The sequence below is a fragment of the Prionailurus bengalensis genome, chromosome C1, assembly GCF_016509475.1.
Source record: "Prionailurus bengalensis isolate Pbe53 chromosome C1, Fcat_Pben_1.1_paternal_pri, whole genome shotgun sequence".
NCBI lineage: Eukaryota > Metazoa > Chordata > Mammalia > Carnivora > Felidae > Prionailurus > Prionailurus bengalensis.
Window position 1 is genome coordinate 159,008,637 of NC_057345.1, and position 20,109 is coordinate 159,028,745.

At 39.7% G+C, this 20,109-nt stretch overlaps 1 protein-coding gene across 2 annotated transcripts in view; it reads right to left on the minus strand.

Moving 5' to 3' along the window:
- The window catches only part of LRP2 (LDL receptor related protein 2), a 199,123-nt gene that overhangs the window by 138,550 nt on the left and 40,464 nt on the right, over positions 1-20,109 (minus strand). For both annotated transcript variants that reach the window (XM_043576972.1, XM_043576970.1), the window contains exon 4: positions 12,213-12,329. In XM_043576972.1, the coding sequence (XP_043432907.1) occupies positions 12,213-12,329 (117 nt within the window). The remainder of the gene's footprint in view (positions 1-12,212; positions 12,330-20,109) is intronic.

Below are 20,109 nucleotides of genomic sequence, written 5' to 3' on the forward strand. Positions count from 1 at the left end.
GGAATTTAACTTATTCCAAAATGGAACCTTCTTTTACATAATACAGATAACATCCCAGATAGCTAGTGTACTACCAAACAGGCTTTGAGAAGTGAAGGGCTGTTTCTTTTGCCAGAGGGTTGTTTCCTTTCTGAAAACAAGCTTCTAAGTTAGGAGGGATGGGACCACTCAGTAGCTATTTACTCTTACTCAAGCTGCTTATCGTCTCTGTTACCACTTCTTTATCCATACATTTACATAATTTAGTTCACAGGGTAGAGGGACCTCAAAACACAATGTCTACAATCGCATTCTGAAAACCATAATGTGTTCTACAAGCACAAGTAACTATTACCACATTATACACATATGCTATTAACCAGATGCTTAACTCTGGTTTTCTAGCTCAAGATGGAAAAATCAGGATGTCCCTTGCAGGAATAACATGCTGATAGTCCCTCTCCTGTGTGTCCCCATACTTGAAACACATACCTCTCATGATTCCGAATGAAGGCTTCATTCTAGTGGTTGTTTATCTGTTTCCCCCACAACATAATGACACCCTCTTAAGTTCTAGGATCCTGTCTTACCCATCTAAATTTTTTTTAATGTTTTTATTTATTTTGAGACAGAGAGAAAAAGCATGAGCAGGGGAGGGGCAGAGAGAGAGGGAGACACAGAATCTGGAGCAGGCTCTGAGCTGTCAGCACAGAGCCTGATACGGGGCTCGAACTGATAGACTAAGATCATGACCTGAGCCGAAATCAGATGCTTAACCGACCAAGCCACCCAAGTGCCCCTTGTCTTACCCATTTTAGAATCCCCAACACTTAGTGCAAGAACTGGATCATTACTCAAGGTGTTCAAGATATGTTAGATATTGCTACTGACTTATCACAGATGAACTTTTTAGGTAAAAAGCTTTCAAAACCATTTGAACTTCTGCCTTTTATGGTCTTCAATATCCTCCTTCTCAAACTGATATTTTTCTTGGTCTTTTTTTTTTCCATTAAAGATTGTTCTCATAATGATTCTCATATTATCTTCAAATTTCTCTGTAAGCAAAAGGTATGCCTTAGATAAGGGCTCAAAGACTAGACAATAGAGTCCCACTTTGTGGCTCAATTTTTCATTTAAGAACCTGCTTTGAGGTTTCATAGATGTGGACAGATAATTCCTTAAACAGTCCCAAAGTCTCCTTCAAGCAGGAGCAGTGCACAAAATCCTGTGCTGAAACTTTATTAAACTTATCCTGAGTTAACAACGTGCACTTTAATGGAAGATGAACTCTCAAATGATACTTTTCCATTTTTTGTACAGTGAAAGAACCCCAAATATTCTCATCTCCAAAACTTTAAAACTGGACTACTAAGTGTCTTAATACTTAGGTGTACTTAAATAGCCAAAGTTCCATTTAGTTAATCATATAATAAAATGGAAGGCATTTTAAAATAGCTGATTAAAATTTTTAATTTCTTCTGAATTTTAATTTATTTTTTTAGTAGTCTAAGAATCAGCTTAGGGTTACTGCTGTCTTTTCATCATTGAGAAGGTATGCATTACAAATGTGCCTTCAAAGGGTCATACAGCTCTGTTTATTAATTCTCACTTCAAGAGATGCAAGAGGCCAGTTGAGTCTGGCCAGCAATTCCCCTCCCTGTGTGCCAGACAGCTCCTAGAGTATGTTGTGTAGCCTTTTAAGCAGGAGAAAGATCTTAGAAAACCCTGTCTTTGTAATAGATAAGATATCTGTTTGGAGGAAATTTTATTTGGGGTTGGAGGGTGACTACCTCACTTAAGGTGATTATGGCAGATATGAAGGATCTGGGACAAATATACTGAGAGGATCACTTGTTCTCGCCGTCCTGCCTTTTGAGAGCCAGTGCCATAAAACCGGAAAGGGAAGAACTACAACAGTATCCACTGACAAGACTAAAAGTTTTCTGACACGCCTCATTCCCCCCAACAAACAACAAGGCCAGCTTGAGGGCGTCAGGGAGAGTATTGTGATGGTCAGAGGTCAGCAGTTAAACACCGGGAATGAGGAACAGCTTTCTTGTCTCCATCCACAATGATAATGAATCTCTTCTCAATCAGCCAAGAACCTGCCTCAACTCCTACAAGCCTTCTGGTCTATTCTGTGCATAGTTAACTGCGGTATATGCCCATAGGGAAGACTGCATGGAACTACCTGACTCAGCTAAATACTGAAAATATTTGGAGACCCACACAGAGGGAATGGTTCCGAACTATTCACCCTGAACAAAATAAGAAATGAACAGATTCTACTTCCCTTAAAGATTTCTATTACCAACCCCAGGAAATAGGAAGTCACAATACTTTGGGACTGGCAGATACCTAAAATCTTATTTTTTGGTTTATTTCCTAACCAGGTCAAGAGTCTAACCTCAGAAACTTTTTCCCATGGAGCAAACCCATCATGTATCTGAAATGTCCTGCAAGATTTTAAGTAGAGAGAAAATTTAAGAGAAGAGATAATGCACAAGAAACCAGAGAAACCCAACCTTCTAAGTTTTGTCTTAATGGAAAGATTGACAACGATCAAGTAGCCCAAGACCTCTAAAGCTTATCTGACATAAAAATTCACAAAAAGAACACACTTGCTCACACCACCTCTTCCTTCTCCCTTCCTTACTTTCTCCACATGCCAAATGTATGTGTTTGTTCCCCTACAAATGGGAGCTTCCCCCAAATATCCATACAAGATTGGTGTGGTGCTTGAAGATTTTTAAAATTTTTCTATGCTAATGATTTTATTTGAGCAAGAAAGTACCATGTTTAGATAATCAAATAATTAAAGGGTCTGAAGTGGCTTGAAGACCACTTCATGGAACTCCCAGAATGGAAATCATTCACAGCAGAGCAAGATATAAATATTAACACTACTCTTTATTATCTTGACAAGAGGGCTGTGAGTACATTCTAGTCTCAGAATTTGGCAAAATGGTCAAAAAGCACATAGAAAAGAAGACCAATTTATTACAAAGAAAGGGGAGACATCTTAAAGGTAGATTCTGAAAGTTAAGGTAAGATTTAAAGGAAAATAAGAAATTACTGATAAAAGTCTTGCCCAAGATACCTGAGACCTTTCAAGGTCTTAGCCTCATCCTTGTAAGTTAGTTACTCTGGCTAATCCAGTCAAAGTAATGATTTGCCAGAAAAAGTTTGCTAGTTTGGCCACCAGCACTTAGTTGCAAGTACTACCCACAGTTAAATAAGCAATGACAATAAAAGCCATCAATAACATAGACTGAAAAGTAGGTGCCAGAAAGTACTCAGTATGTATGAACTCATTTCATCCTTATCACAACCCTATGAGGTAGACACCATTACTCCCATTTATAGATTTCTATTCTATTGATGCTATATATGTACCTTTCTGAGGTTAAGTAATTTAAAAAAGGTCATACAACCAGTAAACTGGAGAGCCAGATTTCAAATTCAGGCAATGTGGCTCCACAATGCACATCCCTAGCATCACAATAGATGTAGCTACTGCTTAGAAGCTTCACAGCAAGCAATAGGAAGAAGCAAAAAATTACAGAAACAAAATGAAATTGAATGAAAGAAATAGAAACTCTTAGAAAGATAGTTTTGAAAGGAAAATAAATAACTCTAGAGAAAAAGCAAAGTTTTCGTTTCTTCCATTCAGTTTCCCATCCCACATTGGGAGTCTGGAGTGGTGAGGCCAACTCTAGATTTCAGCAAGTAATGGCATATTCTATTAAGGACTTCAATCTGGTATGATCCAGGAATTCAAGGAAACTCTATGCTAGGAAACAAAGCTTTCCAGGAGTACCAGAACAAACAAGAGAGTCGGCACCAAAAAAATAGACCACAATATAGCAGGGAACTCACTCTACCCCCTCCCCAGTTAAATTCAAATCCCCAAAGTGACTGCCATCATGAACTAGCACCAAGGAAATAAAGCAACATACAGCAAAACAAGAGGAAAGTATTTCCTGCCACTCTTCAAAAATAATTAACAATGGCTTTCAATAAAAAGCATATACATAATAAGTTTTATAAAATGGAAATAGCAATTCAGCACCCTAGAAAGAGAAAGCAGGGATGCCTGGATGGCTTAGCCCATTAAGCGTCCGACTTCGGCTCAGGTCAGGATCTCGCACTCGTGAGTTCGAGCCCTGCGTTGGGCTCTGTGCAAGCAGCTCAGGGCCTGGAGCCTGCTTCAGATTCTGTGACTCCCTCACTCTCTGCCCCTCCTCTGCTCTCTCTCTCAAAATAAATCAATAAACATTAAAAAGAAAGAAAAAGAAAGAGAGAGAGAGAGAAAGCAAACACAGTAATCCCAAGGGCTAGTACCATGGGACTAAAATCAAGTTTAATCCAAGTAGCTTTCAGGAAGCAGAAGCCAAAAAGAGAAAACACATTATCTATTCCTATCTATTCCTTACAGTGATCCTCTGTGACTCATCTGGGCAGAACAAGCAAGCAAATTTTAACTGAAGAGACAGGAAGAGTACCCGCACCACTAGAATTATGAGAGTGGCCACTTGCAAACCATAGCTAGAAATGGCGTGGCTCAGTCTTCCTATCGAGAAACTGTTCCAGATAATTGAAGATTCATCAGCAAATGATTGCTGCATGAACGTCATTATGCTGAAAGCTAGTTATTCTACAGAGTTCCTTTTCATTAGAATTTCATTCTATCCAACATACATTTACTGAAATCCACCTCCCTGGATATTTTGCTAAGAACTGGATAAAGAGATAAACTTTAAAATTACAAATGAGGTAGAAATTCCCACAATGTTGGGAGGCACCTGGGTGGCTCAGTTGGTTAAGTGTCCAACTCTTGATTTCGGCTCAGGTCATGATCTCACAAACTGTGAGATCAAGCCCCGCTTCAGGATCCTCACTGACAGTGAGGAGACTGCTTGAGATTCTCTCTCTCTCCCCCTCTCTCTGTCCCTCCCCTGCTCGCACACCCTCTCTCTCTTTCTCTCTCTCTCTCTCAAAACAAATAAATAAACTTAAAAAAAAAAAGAAATTCCCACAATGTTTTAAAAAATATTTTATTCAATCAGGGCACCTGCGTGGCTCAGTTAAGCGTCCAACTTGTGGCTCAGGTCATGATCTCTCAATCCATGAATTTGAGCCCCACAGTTCAGAGGCTGGAACCTGCTTCAGATTCTGTGTCTCCTTCTCTCTCAGCCCTTCCCCCACTCATACTCTGTCTCCCTTTCTCTTTCTCTCTCTCTCTCTCTCTCAAAAATGAATGAGTGACAGTGAGGAGCAGCTCTCTGATAAGGTGACAGTTGAACAGGAGCCATTAGGCTTAGTAAAACAAGGTCATTGCTGGCATTGACAAGAATGCTTTCAGGAGATTGGTGGAAACTGCTGTTTTCAGGGAGTTCAAGAAAGAAAGAGGAGAGGAAATGGAGGCAGTGATATTAAAGACAACTCTATGTAACTTTGTTATAAAAGGGAGCAAAGAAATTGGACAACAGCTGAGAGGGGTCTTGGGAGCTTTTATTTTTTTTTTAACTTTTTTTTTATTTTTTTATTTTTGAGACAGAGAGAGACAGAGCATGAATGGGGGAGGACCAGAGAGAGGGAGACACAGAATCTGAAACAGGCTCCAGGCTCTGAGCTGTCAGCACAGAGCCCGACGCGGGGCTCGAACTCACGGACCGCGAGATCATGACCTGAGCTGAAGTCGGCCGCTTAACCGACTGAGCTACCCAGGCACCCCTTGGGAGCTCTTAATAAATATTTATAATGGGCTTGTATGATATTTTCTTTTAAGTTTATTTATTTTGAGAGAGAGCATGCGTGCAAGCAGGAGACAGGCAGAGAGAGGGAGAGAAAGAGAATCCCAAGCAGGCTCTGTGCTGACAGCGTGGGGTGGACCCCATGAACCCCGAGATCATGACTTGAGCCGAAAACAAGAGTCTGACACTTAACTGATTGAGCCACCCAGGTGCCCCTGATGGAGATTTAAATAAGAAATTTTTATTTCCCCAAGGTTTCAGGGCTCTGAATTCTATCTCGACTGTAAGAACACCAAAACAGGTATGTCTGTGATGTGATAGGTAAGGGTGTCAGTCTCTCTGCTTCTGCTTTCTCACCTGGAGTAGTAGAAAGAGAACAGTAAGAGCAAGGCTGAAGGGGCAGCTTAACCGTGGAACTGAGTTTGAAGAAAAGCATGTTCTTTACGAGCCATCATAGTCTACAGAATGACTTGAATCATCCTCTTTATTCCTCTGTTTCCCATTTGGAGTTTCAGCAATTAGATATATAAAGGAAAATGTTTGAATTCTAAAGAACAGAAAGTCAATAGAAATAAAACTTCACGGACAAAGCGGCCCCAGTTGCAGGCAGACCAAATACTGCTGATTACCAGCAAGAAAGCCTTCATTGTAATAGGGATTTTACCCTTTCTTTGGCATTCCTAAGTATCAAAAGAGAAGTACTGCAAACCAGTGATAATTAGCAATAGTTTTACTCACACCAACATCACTCTAATATGGCACTCGATAAAAACAAAATAATCTGTTCTCTTAACTGGGAAAAACTGTACTAGTTTTGAGCAACTTAAAGTCACTGTAATATATTAACTGAATGACCCATAATTGCTGCATTGTTCTGATGTTTATCTTAGACTCTGCATGAGTGGTTTTTCCTTGATGCTAATCCCATTAGAAGTAAAATGGACTGCAGTTTTGAATCTCCTGTTCCTTGGGGGGAAAAATTAATTGACAGCTATTTAATAGTAGGTGCCATTTTATAGATAGCCAGACTGAAGAATAAAATAACTTGGAGAAAATGAACTTTTGCCTGTTTCACAGCTTTTTATAACCAGAAATCGTTCTCACATAATAGAATAATCAAAAAATACCTTCTGCATATTGGAACACAGCAGACAAACAATATGAAAAGCTTTCATACAACACAAATTTGTCTCAAGGACAATCTTTTTAGTGGAATCTTACTATGTTTGCCTTCCTCATCATCAGGCCCATTCTCTTCCCTCCCCTCTCCCTGCCTCCCTGAGAGAACTCTTATACACTTTTCTTTGTTCTGTACAAGGAATGTCTGGAATAGACACAAGGTGCTCTACGTTGGAGCGCAGTGTCTTGATCTTAGAAAGCTTGAAAGGGTAAAGACTATAACCTAGGGGTCTGATCCGACAGTCAGGACTATGAACTACAGGGTCGAGCTTCCTGATCCTTTCAAATATTTGGGGAAAAGAATTAGATCCTTCCTTGGAGCTTTTCCAACATCATTACTATATTTAAATGATTTCTAGGGGCATAACGTATTTAGACCCCTTCGTGTAGACAATCTTACTTCTGAGAAATAGAAAAATGAAAGTCACACTCATAGGCTGATCCTGCATTTGTCCACAGGTAATGATTCCCATGTACCATGACTGCAGAAACAATAGAATAAAGTGTCATGTCTCATGAAAATGATTTCTGGGCAAGCCTTGTTTAATCCTTCATCATATTGTAATGTTCCAATTTAAAACAACTAATAAACAGCTGTTACATATCTGAAATGAAGTAACTATGACTAAATGGATGTTAGCAACAATCAATGGCTGATAGACATTATATGCCTCCTAGTGGAAATATGCACCTGTATTTTCAAAGTATTGTGCCCCTACACACACAGACACAGACACACACACAGACACAGACACACACACAGACACACTCACACACGCGCGCGCGCGCAGAAGTCTTTGTATCTGTTCAAGCCTCTAGACTAATGTTATTCCCAACTAGACTAGTGGAGGGAGATTTTGCTCCCACAGGACATTTAGCATTGTCTGGAGACATTTTTGGTTGTGACAAATGGGAGGTACTGCTGGCTTCTAGTAGGCAGAGGTCAGGGATACTGTTAGACATTCTACAATGCATAATGTTCCATGCAAAAAGGATCTACCTGGCCCTTGATGTCATTTGTACAAAGGTTGAGGAACCTTGCTGTAAACGTAGCTGCCAAAAACTACAGGACAGAAGAGCATGTTAAAGGATGTGCTCTGGGGATGCAATGAGCAAGATCTAGACTGTGGGAAACTCGGGACAAGTAATTTGGTTTTTTCAACAAATATACTGCAAGAGGTAAACAACAGAAATGGAAGGTAAACCTACAAATCAAAAGACAGCAACTAATTCCAATGCATAGATTTTATTTGGACTTTGCTTTAAATGACACCACAAAAAATAATAAAAACCAATTGGGGAATTTTAAGAACTGATTATTTTAATGGTTGTTAACTCATAGGTGTGGGTTGTGATATTGTTATGCTATGTTTCAGTCCTTATATTTTAGAGTTAAATATTAAATTATTTAAAGATAAGATTATGGGTGCCTGGGTGGCTCAATCATTAAGCATCTGACTTCAGCTCAGGTCATGATCTCGCTGTTCATGGGTTCAAGTCCCACAGTGGGTGAGTTGAAGCCCCACTTCGGGAAAAACAGGATCCCCACTTCCGGTGAACCCGCTTCTCTCTTTCTCTCTTTCTCTCTCTCTCTCTCTCTCTCTCTCTCTCTCTCTCTCTCTCTCTCTCCCTCTCCCCCTCCTGGGATTCTCTCTCTCTGCCACTCACTCACTTGCACCCTCTCTCTCTCTCTCTCTTAAAAATAAAATATCGGCATCTGAGTGGCTCAGTTGGTTAAGTGTCTGAATTCAGCTCAGGTCATGATCTCGCAGTCCATGAGTTCTAGTCCCATATTGGGCTCTGTGCTGACAGCTCAGAGCCTATTTCGGATTCTGTGTCTCCCTCTCTCTCTGCACCCTCCCCCCACCTCAAGTAGATAGATAGATAGATAGATAGATAGATAGATAGATAGATAGATAAATAAATGAAATAAAGATGAGATTATACGATGTGTGAAAACTGCTTCAAAATAAGAATAAAGAGATATAGGTAAGACAAAATTAGCTATGAGTTGGTAATTGATATAACTGGGTGATGAGTACAAAGGAGTTCATTATCAATTCACTCTGCTTTTGATTATATTTAAAACCTGCATGGGCATACAGTTTAGACCTAGGTTAAAAGCCTGAGGAGATGGTCAGGTCATCACATCTACCTTGTGTCATTAAGGTAAAAATTGCATAAAATAGTGATTGGAGCCCAGCAAATGGCAGCTCTCTTCCCTACTTCCTGCAAGGGTTCCAAACAAAGGGAAAACAAAATGAGGCCAATTTGTCTCCCTATATTAGCACTTTCTAAAGACTTTGATCCAGGCCATTATTCTCTTTCTTGTACAAATCTGGCTGTGGCCAGGAGATCAAAGCACAAAGAAGCATGAAGATTCTTTTCGTAACTTCCTGATTTGTTAGATTTTTTTTTATACTTCTCCGTAAATAACACGTAGTAATAAATAAATAAGGCAAAGAGAAATAGGAAAGAATGCTTCATTACAAACCCCTTTTGCATGTGTCAGATTCATCTTAGAGCCATGAACCCTGAAGGATTCATGACTTGTATGATTCCAGGAGCAATTAACTATCATATAAATCTGGCTCTCTTAAGAAATCCTTGTTGCACCTATTACTTGCTCTTAAAAAAATAAACAAAAACTTGATTAAAAATTCCTGCTCAGATATTTTATAAAGCTCACTCACTTCCTTTCCATAACCCCTTTCTATAACAGCAGCCTGCATACTTGTACCCAGCCAGCTTTTTTCCGGAAGGTCTATTGGCAAAGTTGTGAGGCAGTTGTACTGATGACTTTAGACTTGGCTGCAGGGTGTTCACATGGAATAAATCCAAACAGTCTGTTTCAGTTGCCTTTTATTTTCCCTAGAGTAGCATTTCCTTCAGTTCCATTGCATTTCCAATAAAGCACTCATTTTTATCCACTTGTAAATTAGGGATAAAGACACAGACTGTTGGCTGGTGGCACAGCCTCTGGTTCTCTCTTAAACTTGCACAAGGTAGAACTTTCTCCTTCTGTAAATAAAGTCTTTCATGAAGAGCAATCACCAGACTTGGAACCAGAAGATGGATTTAGCCCTAGCTCTGCCACATATTTTCAACCTTGAACAAGCCAGTCTACTCTTTGCAATTTTAGTTTCTTTATTTGTGAGAGAATAATAGCACCTGCTCGATTGTCCTCATTGAGGAACCGAATTAAGAATAACAACCAACATTTATATAACACTTACAGTTTACAAAATACTATAAAATATGATTCATCACTATTATTTAGTCAAAAACATTTTCTTCACTTGCCACAATGAAGGACCTATTGTTTGCTTTACAAAGTACTGACAGTACTTGACTCATGGACTTGTTATTTTGTGACATCCAGACATACACTATCTTTAAAATTGCCGGTAATTCTGTAAAATTTCCAAAATGAAAAGAGATCCAAATTAGAGACAACATAATCTCTTTCCGAGAGAACATTTAAGTTGGAAATTATACCACAACACAACTATACCAGCAATCCTGCTAGGAAATGGAGATACAAAAACAAATCACAGTATTTTTCTCAAAGAAAAATAAGACCCAAGGAAAGAAAGCATCCAACTCTTGATTTCAGCTCAGGTCATGATCTCACGGTCCAAGAGTTCAAGTCAAGCCAGCGTGACTGCTTGGGATTCTATCTCTCTCCCTCTCTCTCTCTTCCCCTCTGCCATTCATGCTCTCTCTCTCTCTCAAAATAAAAATAATAATAAACATTAAAATGCACCATATGGGGTGCCTGGGTGGCGCAGTCGGTTAAGCGTCCGACTTCAGCCAGGTCACGATCTCGCGGTCCGTGAGTTCGAGCCCCGCGTCGGGCTCTGGGCTGATGGCTCAGAGCCTGGAGCCTGTTTCCAATTCTGTGTCTCCCTCTCTCTCTGCTCCTCCCCCGTTCATGCTCTGTCTCTCTCTGTCCCAAAAATAAAAATAAACATTGAAAAAAAAATGCACCATGTGATGATGGTATGGATGCAACATGAATCTGGACCTATTTGGAGCCAGATCTTTCCCTTTCACAATATTTCTTCCATGAAAAGTACAGTTTGAACAGTACGGTGAAATAGGAATGATTTACTCATAACCAGTTTATGTTAGCTCCCTCCCAAGGCACTGCACCATATTGGGGAATGTACCAAAAAAAAAGAACCAGAAGATGGTTCTCTCCTCATGAAGCATAAAATATACCAATTGGACTGAAGAAAGAAGTTTAGGAACAGTCCAGAAAATTAAAATTGAATCAAAATGATCAAACAATAGAGGTGTCCCATGAGAATAGACTAAAACTTAAATCTCCGTTGGAGACATAACTAAGTTTACGATCAAGGCACTCAAAATCTATCCACTGAGTATTGGAATACTGAAATATTAAAACAATTCCCTAAACTCCAAAATATAAATTTAAGAGCAAAAGAAAGAAACTAACTGCACTTAGCTCACAGTAAACTTACGAGACACAGCCTATCAAAAGAAATTCAGGAAAAAATGTCTAAAACCTCAAGGACATTCTGATTCATAAATGATACCATAGATGATAAACGCATAAGTAATAGACTTATAAGAACTTTTAAACAAAACTGAATATGTCTGAGACTAAAGATAGAGTTAGACAGACCACAGAACTTACATAGTAGAATAATTCCAATATTCTTATATTCTAACAATTCCACATAAACCTCAAGAGAGGCAGATTACTGATTTGTAAGAAGTACATGATGCACTATGATTATACACTCTCTTATTTTGTTTATGGTAATGTCTAAACATTACACATAGAATAGTGTGATTTCTATGCCTTATCTTGTGATCAGTTACAAACTAATATGTCATCATTGGAGAAAGCCATTTTCAGAATGTAACACTTTTCCAAAGGTAACCCGGAAAATACTGAGTCCATAAGAGCAGAAAACTAATGAGACATTTGGTTTAACATCATAATTCAATAAAACCCAACATTGACCACACTGGATTTTATATTCAATGTATTCAATAACTTTTCAGGATTCTATGTTAATGTTAAAAGTCTCTTCCAAAAATACAGAAACTTGACATGCTAAGGCAGGACACACTTAGAATGTCTTGCTAAAAATAGTCTCCTATCAGAATATCACCTCTAATCCACAAAAGAATCTGCCAAGAAATTTCAATAACAAGAGGCATATTGTAGGCATTTCTGTCCATCAACAAATCTAACAAATTGATTAAAATGCCAAAGGGACAAAGGTGAAAGCAAACACAGTGCAAAGACTGAAAGGGACTCACGGCAATCTTTCTCATCGGTTCCATCTGAGCAGTCTCTGACATGGTCGCACCTGTATTCTTTTGGGATACATTCACCATTGGAGCATGTAATCTGATGGCTTGAGCATGTTCTCCCAGCTGTGGAGGGGAAAAGATACTACTTTATAATTACTGCCAAATACAGACCAATCCGTTGCCGTTTACCAAAGATGAGTGAGGAAAATTTAAAAGCAAAGGCAAGAGAATATACCGAACATAAAGTTTATAGGCTTAGAAAGCAGGGTACCCACCTACCCCAATGTAGACAGTGTGAGCTGTCTGCAATGCAAAAGCAAAGGTATTAGTATCACGATACTATATCTAAATGCTCACAGAATCACATCAACACTCAAGCATGTGAGTGTAGACAATTATAGGATCAACATGTGTTGAGAATACAATATACATTGACAACCAAAATGGTAAAACAAAAATTTTGCAGATATAAGTAGTAGCCGAGTATCGGTTGAGGTACCTGTCATCGTAATACTTGTTTAAACAAGAAGGAAATATGCCAAAGGGTTATAACAGTGGTTATTTCTGAGTAATAAAATTGTAGGTGATTTTTTTTTCTATGGGTGAGTTTTTCCCCATTATATCAGCTTTCTACATCGAACATGTGTCAATTGTATATATAAACAATTTAAACTAGCTTGTTTTTAGCCTATGTTGATTAGGGTAGGTAAAATCAGGACATCAGTAGCTTATCAAATTTGCCTCTGGATAAAACAGATAAAAATCAAAGGAGTTGATGCTGCAAGCACCATGTGAATGCTATTTGGGAAGCCTGAGGCAGGAATTATCATGGGATTTTTCAACTGTCCACATAAAAAGAGAAGCATTTGGGGGAAATGTGACCCACTGAAAAAAATTATAGTCCTCAAATTGAAGAAAAAAGGTTTCCCCTGCATTTTTATAGTTTCCTATACTTTCACATGGTAAAGATGCTTAGGTTTGGCAAAATTTGCTTTTCTGATGAAATTACGTATCTGTTAAGGGGTGTGCCATCATCTAAACTTTCTAAAAAAACCTTTCAAAAAGACAAGTGGATAATCAATCACAGTTTTAGAGCTGACACTTGAGATTCAAATATATACAGGTTATTATATGATAAGACATTCCGTGTTTAATTGACTATATCTTGTCATCCTGTTCTTTCTAAGAAAATTCTTTCATTATGTATGTGTTATGTAATTCTTGAATAGCAAACAACATTTTTCCAGGCAGCCTATTTCTGACACTTCAACAGTATGATTTCATATTTTCTCCTGGTACCTTGTATTAATAAAGTTAGAATAGATCAACTTTTCTAGAAGTCACTTAAACGTCTGAATTCAGCCAAAGCAGACACAATTTTATCTGAATAAGTCTAAAAAGATTAATATTTCCTCATTAAATTCCCATATAATTTACTTAAGTATGTATTGACAATTTCCACATAAAATTAAAGAACTTTTTTTAATTTATTTTTTAAGTTTACTTATTTATTTTGAGAGAGAGAGAGGAGAGGCAGAGAGAGAGGTAGAGGGAGCATCCCAAGCAGGCTCCACACTGTCGGTGCGGGGCTCAAACTCCCAAACCGTGAGATCATGACCTGAGCCAAAATCAAGAGTTGGAGGCTCAACTGACTGAGACACTTAAGCACCCCGAAAGAACTTTTTTTATTCACAAAATGGCAAGTCATGAGTAGCAGTACTAACAAAATACGTAGAAAAACTAAATCAAGTGCCAATATTATTTTAAGTATCTTGGCTTTCTTCTTAAACTGACGCCCAAAGCAATTGTATATTTTGTGCTTAACCTTTCAAAGGGGTTTATGAGGGGGTAATTAAAAGCTCATTCAAAAGCTCTGTACTGCAAAGGAAACAATCAACAAAACTAAAAGACAACCATGGTGGAATGGGAAAAGATATTTGCAAATGACATAACAAAGGGCTAGTATCCAAAATCTATAAAGAACTCACCAAACTCCACACCCAAAAAACAAATAATCCAGTGAAGAAATGGGCAGAAGACATGAATAGACACTTCTCTAAAGAAGACATCCAGATGGCCAACAGGCACATGAAAAGATGCTCAACATCACTCCTCATCAGGGAAATACAAATCAAAACCACACTCAGATATCACCTCACACCAGTCAGAGTGGCCAAAATGAACAAATCAGGAGACTATAGATGCTGGCGAGGATGTGGAGAAACGGGAACCCTCTTGCATTGTTGGTGGGAATGCAAACTGGTGCAGCCGCTCTGGAAAAGTGTGGAGGTTCCTCAAAAAATTAAAAATAGAACTACCCTATGACCCAGCAACAGCACTGCTAGGAATTTACCCAAGGGATACGGGAGTGCTGATGCATAAGAGTACTTGTACCCCAATGTTTATAGCAGCACTCTCAACAATAGCCAAATTATGGAAAGAGCCTAAATGTCCATCAACTGGTGAATGGATAAAGACATTGTGGTTTATATACACAATGGAATACTACTTGGCAATGAAAAAGAATGAAATATGGCCTTTTGTAGCAACGTGGATGGAACTGGAGAGTGTGATGCTAAGTGAAATAAGTCATACAGAGAAAGACAGATAGCATATGTTTCCACTCTTATGTGGATCTTGAGAAACTTGACAGAAGACCATGGGGGAGGGGAAGGAAAAAGAAAAGTTAGAGAGGGAGAGAGCCAAACCATAGGAGACTCTTAAAAACTGAGAACAAACTGAGGGTTGATGGGGGGGTGGGAGGGATGGGAAAGTGGGTGATGGGCATTGAGGAGGGCATCTGTTGGGATGAGCACTGAGTGTTGTATGGAAACCAATTTGGCAATAAATTTCATATTTAAATAAATAAATAAATGCTCGTTCAAACACAGAAAAATGACAAATTAAAATCATACGGTTCCATGAACCAGTCTGATGCTAGAATTTACTTATTCATTACATAAACCTGGGGGCCTATTATATACCACAAAGTACACCAATAATGGGAATATAATGATGAATGAGGGACACTCCCTACTCTCAAGGAGCTCATGGCTTTCTAGGGGACACTTTAAGAATTTATTAGAGGGATGCCTGGATAGCTGTGTTGGTTAAGCGTCCAGCTCTTGGTTTCAGCTCAGGTCATGATCTCACACTTTCTGAGTTCAAGCCCTGCATCAGGATCTGTGTTGACAACTCAGAACCTGTTTGAGATTCTCTCTCTCTCCCTCTCTCTATGCCTCTCCCCCACTCGTGTGCTTGCTCTGGCTCTCTCTCTCGAAATAAATAAACACTTTTTAAAAAAAATTAAAAACAATGATGAAAGTGAATTATAGGCATACAAGGAATTATAGAAGGATCAGGGAGGTGTGCCTAATTCACTCTGAGATGAGAGTGTGAACAGGGACAGCTTCCTTTAGGAGGTAACACCTCACCTGGGTCTTAAAGGAGAAGCAGTGAGGTTAGCTAGGTCATAAGGAAAGGACTGTCTAGCAACAAGCATTCAGTCAGCATGCACAGTTGTGAAAGAGGGACACAGCACCATATGCCCAAGGGAACTAGAAGCACTGCTGTGACCCCACAAGGAAATTTCCAGGCATGAATAGCAAGTGATAGACATGGAAAAATAAGGGCTGGCAGTGTCTTAGAAGCCACTGTAAACCATGAAACCATGTTAAGGAGCTGGAGCTTTCTTCTTGGGGTGGATAGAGAGATACCCAAGGGTTTTAGTTAAATCTTTGTAGTATCAGTGTCAGGGAGAACCTGAGAAGGCATAGGACTAGAGGCAGGGAGGCCAATCCAGAGGCTGCTGCAGTCACCCAGATAGATGCTGGAAATTATGCTATAAATGGGAAAGAGATGAACTTCAGAGGTATTAGGCCAGAGCTGGCTGACTAAGTGTGGGCAGAAGAATCAAGAATAATTCCAAATTTCCAGCTTGGGTGCCTAAGGGATTGTGCTATCCTTTCCATGCTAATTGATTACATTTTTAATGTCACTAACAGCCATCTTTATTTTTCCTCTAACGCTTTCATTATGAAATATGTTTCAGGGGCGCCTGGGTGGCTCAGTCGGTTAAGCTGCCAACTTCGGCTCAGGTCACGATCTCGCGGTCCGTGAGTTCGAGCCCGCTTCGGGCTCTGGGCTGACGGCTCAGAGCCTGGAGCCTGTTTCAGATTCTGTGTCTCCCTCTCTCTGACCCTCCCCTGTTCATGCTCTGTCTCTGTCTCAAAAATAAATAAAACGTTAAAAAAATTTAAAAAGAAAAAAAAGAAATATGTTTCATAGGGGCGCCTAGGTGGCTCAGTCGGTTAAGAGTCCTACTTCAGCTCAGGTCACAATCTCACCACTGTGAGTTTGAGCCCCACATCGGGCTCTGTGCTGACAGCTCAGAGCCTGGAGCCTGCTTCAGATTCTGTGTCTCCCTCTCTCTCTATACCTCCCCCACTCGCACTCTCTGTCTCTCTCTCTCTCTCTCTCTCTCTCTCTGTCTCTCTGTCTCTCTCTCTCAAAAATAAACATTAAAAATTTAGAAAAAAATGAAATACGTTTCATAAAATTCTACATTAACGAGGAAAAAGACTCACTCTGCCTATTTCTAGTAGTTAAGACTGATGTTGTATTTTCTGCTAGTACCTTATAGTGAGTTAATTTTATTTCTATAAAAAGATAGGGGTTCCTCAATGAGCTACCACCTCACACCTGTCAGAAAGGCTAACATTAACAATTCAGCAAACAACAGATGTTGGTGAGGATGTGGAGAAAGAGGATCTGTTTTGCACTGCTGGTGGGAATGCAAACTGGTGCAGCCACTCTGGAAAACAGTATGGAAGTTCCTCAAAATTTAAAAATAGAACTACCATATGACCCAGCAATTACCCTACTAGGTATTTATCCAAGGGATACATGTATGCTGTTTCGAAAGGACACATACACCCCAATGTTTATAGCAGCACTATCAACAATAGCCAAAGTATAGAAAGAGCCCAAATGTCCATTGATGGATGAATGGATAAAGAAGATGTGGTATATATATATACAATGGAGTATTACTCAGCAATCAAAAAGAATGAAACCTTGCCATTTGCAACTATGTGGATGGAACTAGGGGGTATTATGCTAAGCAAAATTAGTCAGAGAAAGACAAATATCATGACTTCACTCATGTGAGGACTTTAAGACACAGAACAGAAGAACACAAAGGAAGGGAAGCAAAAATAACATAAAAACAGGGAGAGGGACAAAACATAAGAGACTCAAATATGGAGAACAGAGCCTTACTGAAGTGTTTGTGGGAGGGGGGATGGGCTAAATGGGTAAGGGGCATTAAGGAATCTACTCCTGAAATCATTGTTGCACTATATACTAACTTGGATGTAAATTAAAAAAATAAATTAAATTTAAAAAAAAAAGAAGATAGCGGTGCCTGGATGGCTCAGTCAGTGGCACACAACTTCAGCTCAGGTCATGATCTCACAGCTCATGGGTTCAAGCCCCATGTCGGGTTCTGTTCTGACAGCTCAGAGCCTAGAGGCTGCTTCAGGTTCTGTGTCTCCCTCTCTCTCTGCCCCTCCCCGGCTCATGCTCTCTCTCTCTCAAAAACAAACAGACATTAAAAAATATTTTTTTAAAGGTAATTCACGTAGATCAACAAAAAACAAAAAACAAAAAACAGTTCATGGGAGAAGATTATTAATCCCACTTGGGACACCTTGAATTTGAGGCGTCCTGGGGATCTCCAACAGGCAGTTGAACATGCAAGACTGATGTGCAGGCAAGAAATCTGGGTCATAAGCATAAATTTGGGTGTCACCAGGCCATCCAGATTCATCGAAATCATAAGGTTGGTTGAAATTATCCTGGAAAAGCATTGAGTAAGTGCAGGGCTCTAAGCAACAGCCATACTTACAGGCTGGGTAGAAAAGGAGTACAAAATAGAATGATCAAAGCAGTTCAGAAAAGAACCAGGACAATGAGGAGTCATGGCAATCAAGATAGTAGTGTCCAGAAGGAGGGCGTGATTGCCAAAGTTGTGCAATAGGGAAGTCCATCCGACACTGAGGAGTTCCCTGGTGACCTTAGTGAATATAGTGGTGGCATATCCTGTCTGCAGCTAAGGATGCCCAATAAAGAATTTTATGACATTAAAAATGCAAGAATTATATTGTGAAATCCACACTCATTTAAAATAGCATGTAAGATTGCTTATAAATTACTGCTATGGGAACACCTGGGTGGCTCAGTTAGTTAACCGTCTTGATTTCAGCTCAGGTCATGATCTCACAGTTTGGTGCGTGGGATTGAGACCCACATGGGGCTCTGCACTAACAGCTAAGATCCTGCTTGGGATTCTCTCTCTCTCCCTCTCTCTCTCCCTCTCTCCCCGCCCCTCTCTCTGCCCCTCCCCCCCCACTCATACTCTCTCAAAAAATAAACATTTTTGAAAATTAAATAAATAAATTGCTGCTATAACATTTTCTCCAGTCTCTTTTCCCAAGTGGTTGTCCTTAGGAGCTTGCATACCCTCTGTAAATATTATTATTGGCAAGGGGTCATCCATTACATTGTATCACAATCTACAGCTCAGCTTTCTTCCTACTTTGTGTGGGGAGCAAGAGAAAATGGAACCAAAATGGTCTATCTAGTCAAAAGAGAAATAACTCATCACTCATTAATTCATTCAGTACCCGCTTATCAAGAACCTACTATCTGCTAGTAGGGATGCGAGCTGCATAAAGCATATTCACTGCTCTCCAGAGATTCACAATCTAGCCCCATCCTGTTCTCACTGAGCACTCACTATCTGCAGTCATCACTTCTTTCCCCTAGGACCTTTGAGAGATTGGCCAGAAGATAGTATTGGCCCAGACAGATTTCCTACAAACAAGGATTTCTTCCTGTGCCCTACTATGCCTGGCACTTTTAATTCCTCCCTTCACTACTTCTGAACTATCATCCCCCATCTCCCTTTTTCAGATCTGTTCTTCCCCTTTTGCTGTTCCTGAAACATGTTCACATCCTGAAACATAACTGGACCTCATCTGGACATCCCATGCTCCCATTTGGCTTTGATTAGCTCCTGTCCATGCCTTCCTCAAGATTGTCACTTGTCACCACCACCACCCTCCACAGCCCTACACAGTTTGCTGGTTTCTTCTTCATCACTTTGTCCCAAATATCACCATCTCTTTGTTGCTGGAAGTCCCCATGACCAACACAAGCCCTAACAGGCTGTTTAATTATACAGTCTTCATTTTAGGAGTAAACTGAAGTCAAACTCAAGGGTATTTTGAGAATTCCTATTCTCTTCCTCAAAAGACCCTTGGCCCGATTGAAAAGAGTTCACAGTCAATGCTGGACTCAAAAGTACTGGGCTAAATTCCAAGCTCTTATAAATGAATCCAGGACCAATGAAAGGCCATGGAATCTCCATTACTAGTCATATAATGACTAAACAAGTTCTCACATGAAGTAGCCATCAAAAACATCTGTTTCTTCTTTGATCTTTGTGGACAATGACTGTAAAAATGCCAACAGGATCTTGGCTGACATCTTAAAATCAAAAACAAAGTGATGATAGATGTCCATGATTTGTGGGATGTGTATTTAATGAAACAGAATGTGGGGGAGGCTTAAAGGTGAATGCCACACAGTGATCAGAGCTAGACTCTTCCACAGGACAATTGGGGTCAAGAGCCTGAAGCAGTTCCTTACAGTCAGATATCTGCTCTCCAATTTCCATCTCAGTCTAATCTGGACTTCTAAAAGATCTTTGGTTTTTCACTTTGGGGGCTTTGGGTGGGGTTGTCTTATAAACACACACACACACACACACACACACACACACACACATACACACACACACACGGAATGGATATTATGTTCTCCCTTCTAAAAGCTGAAA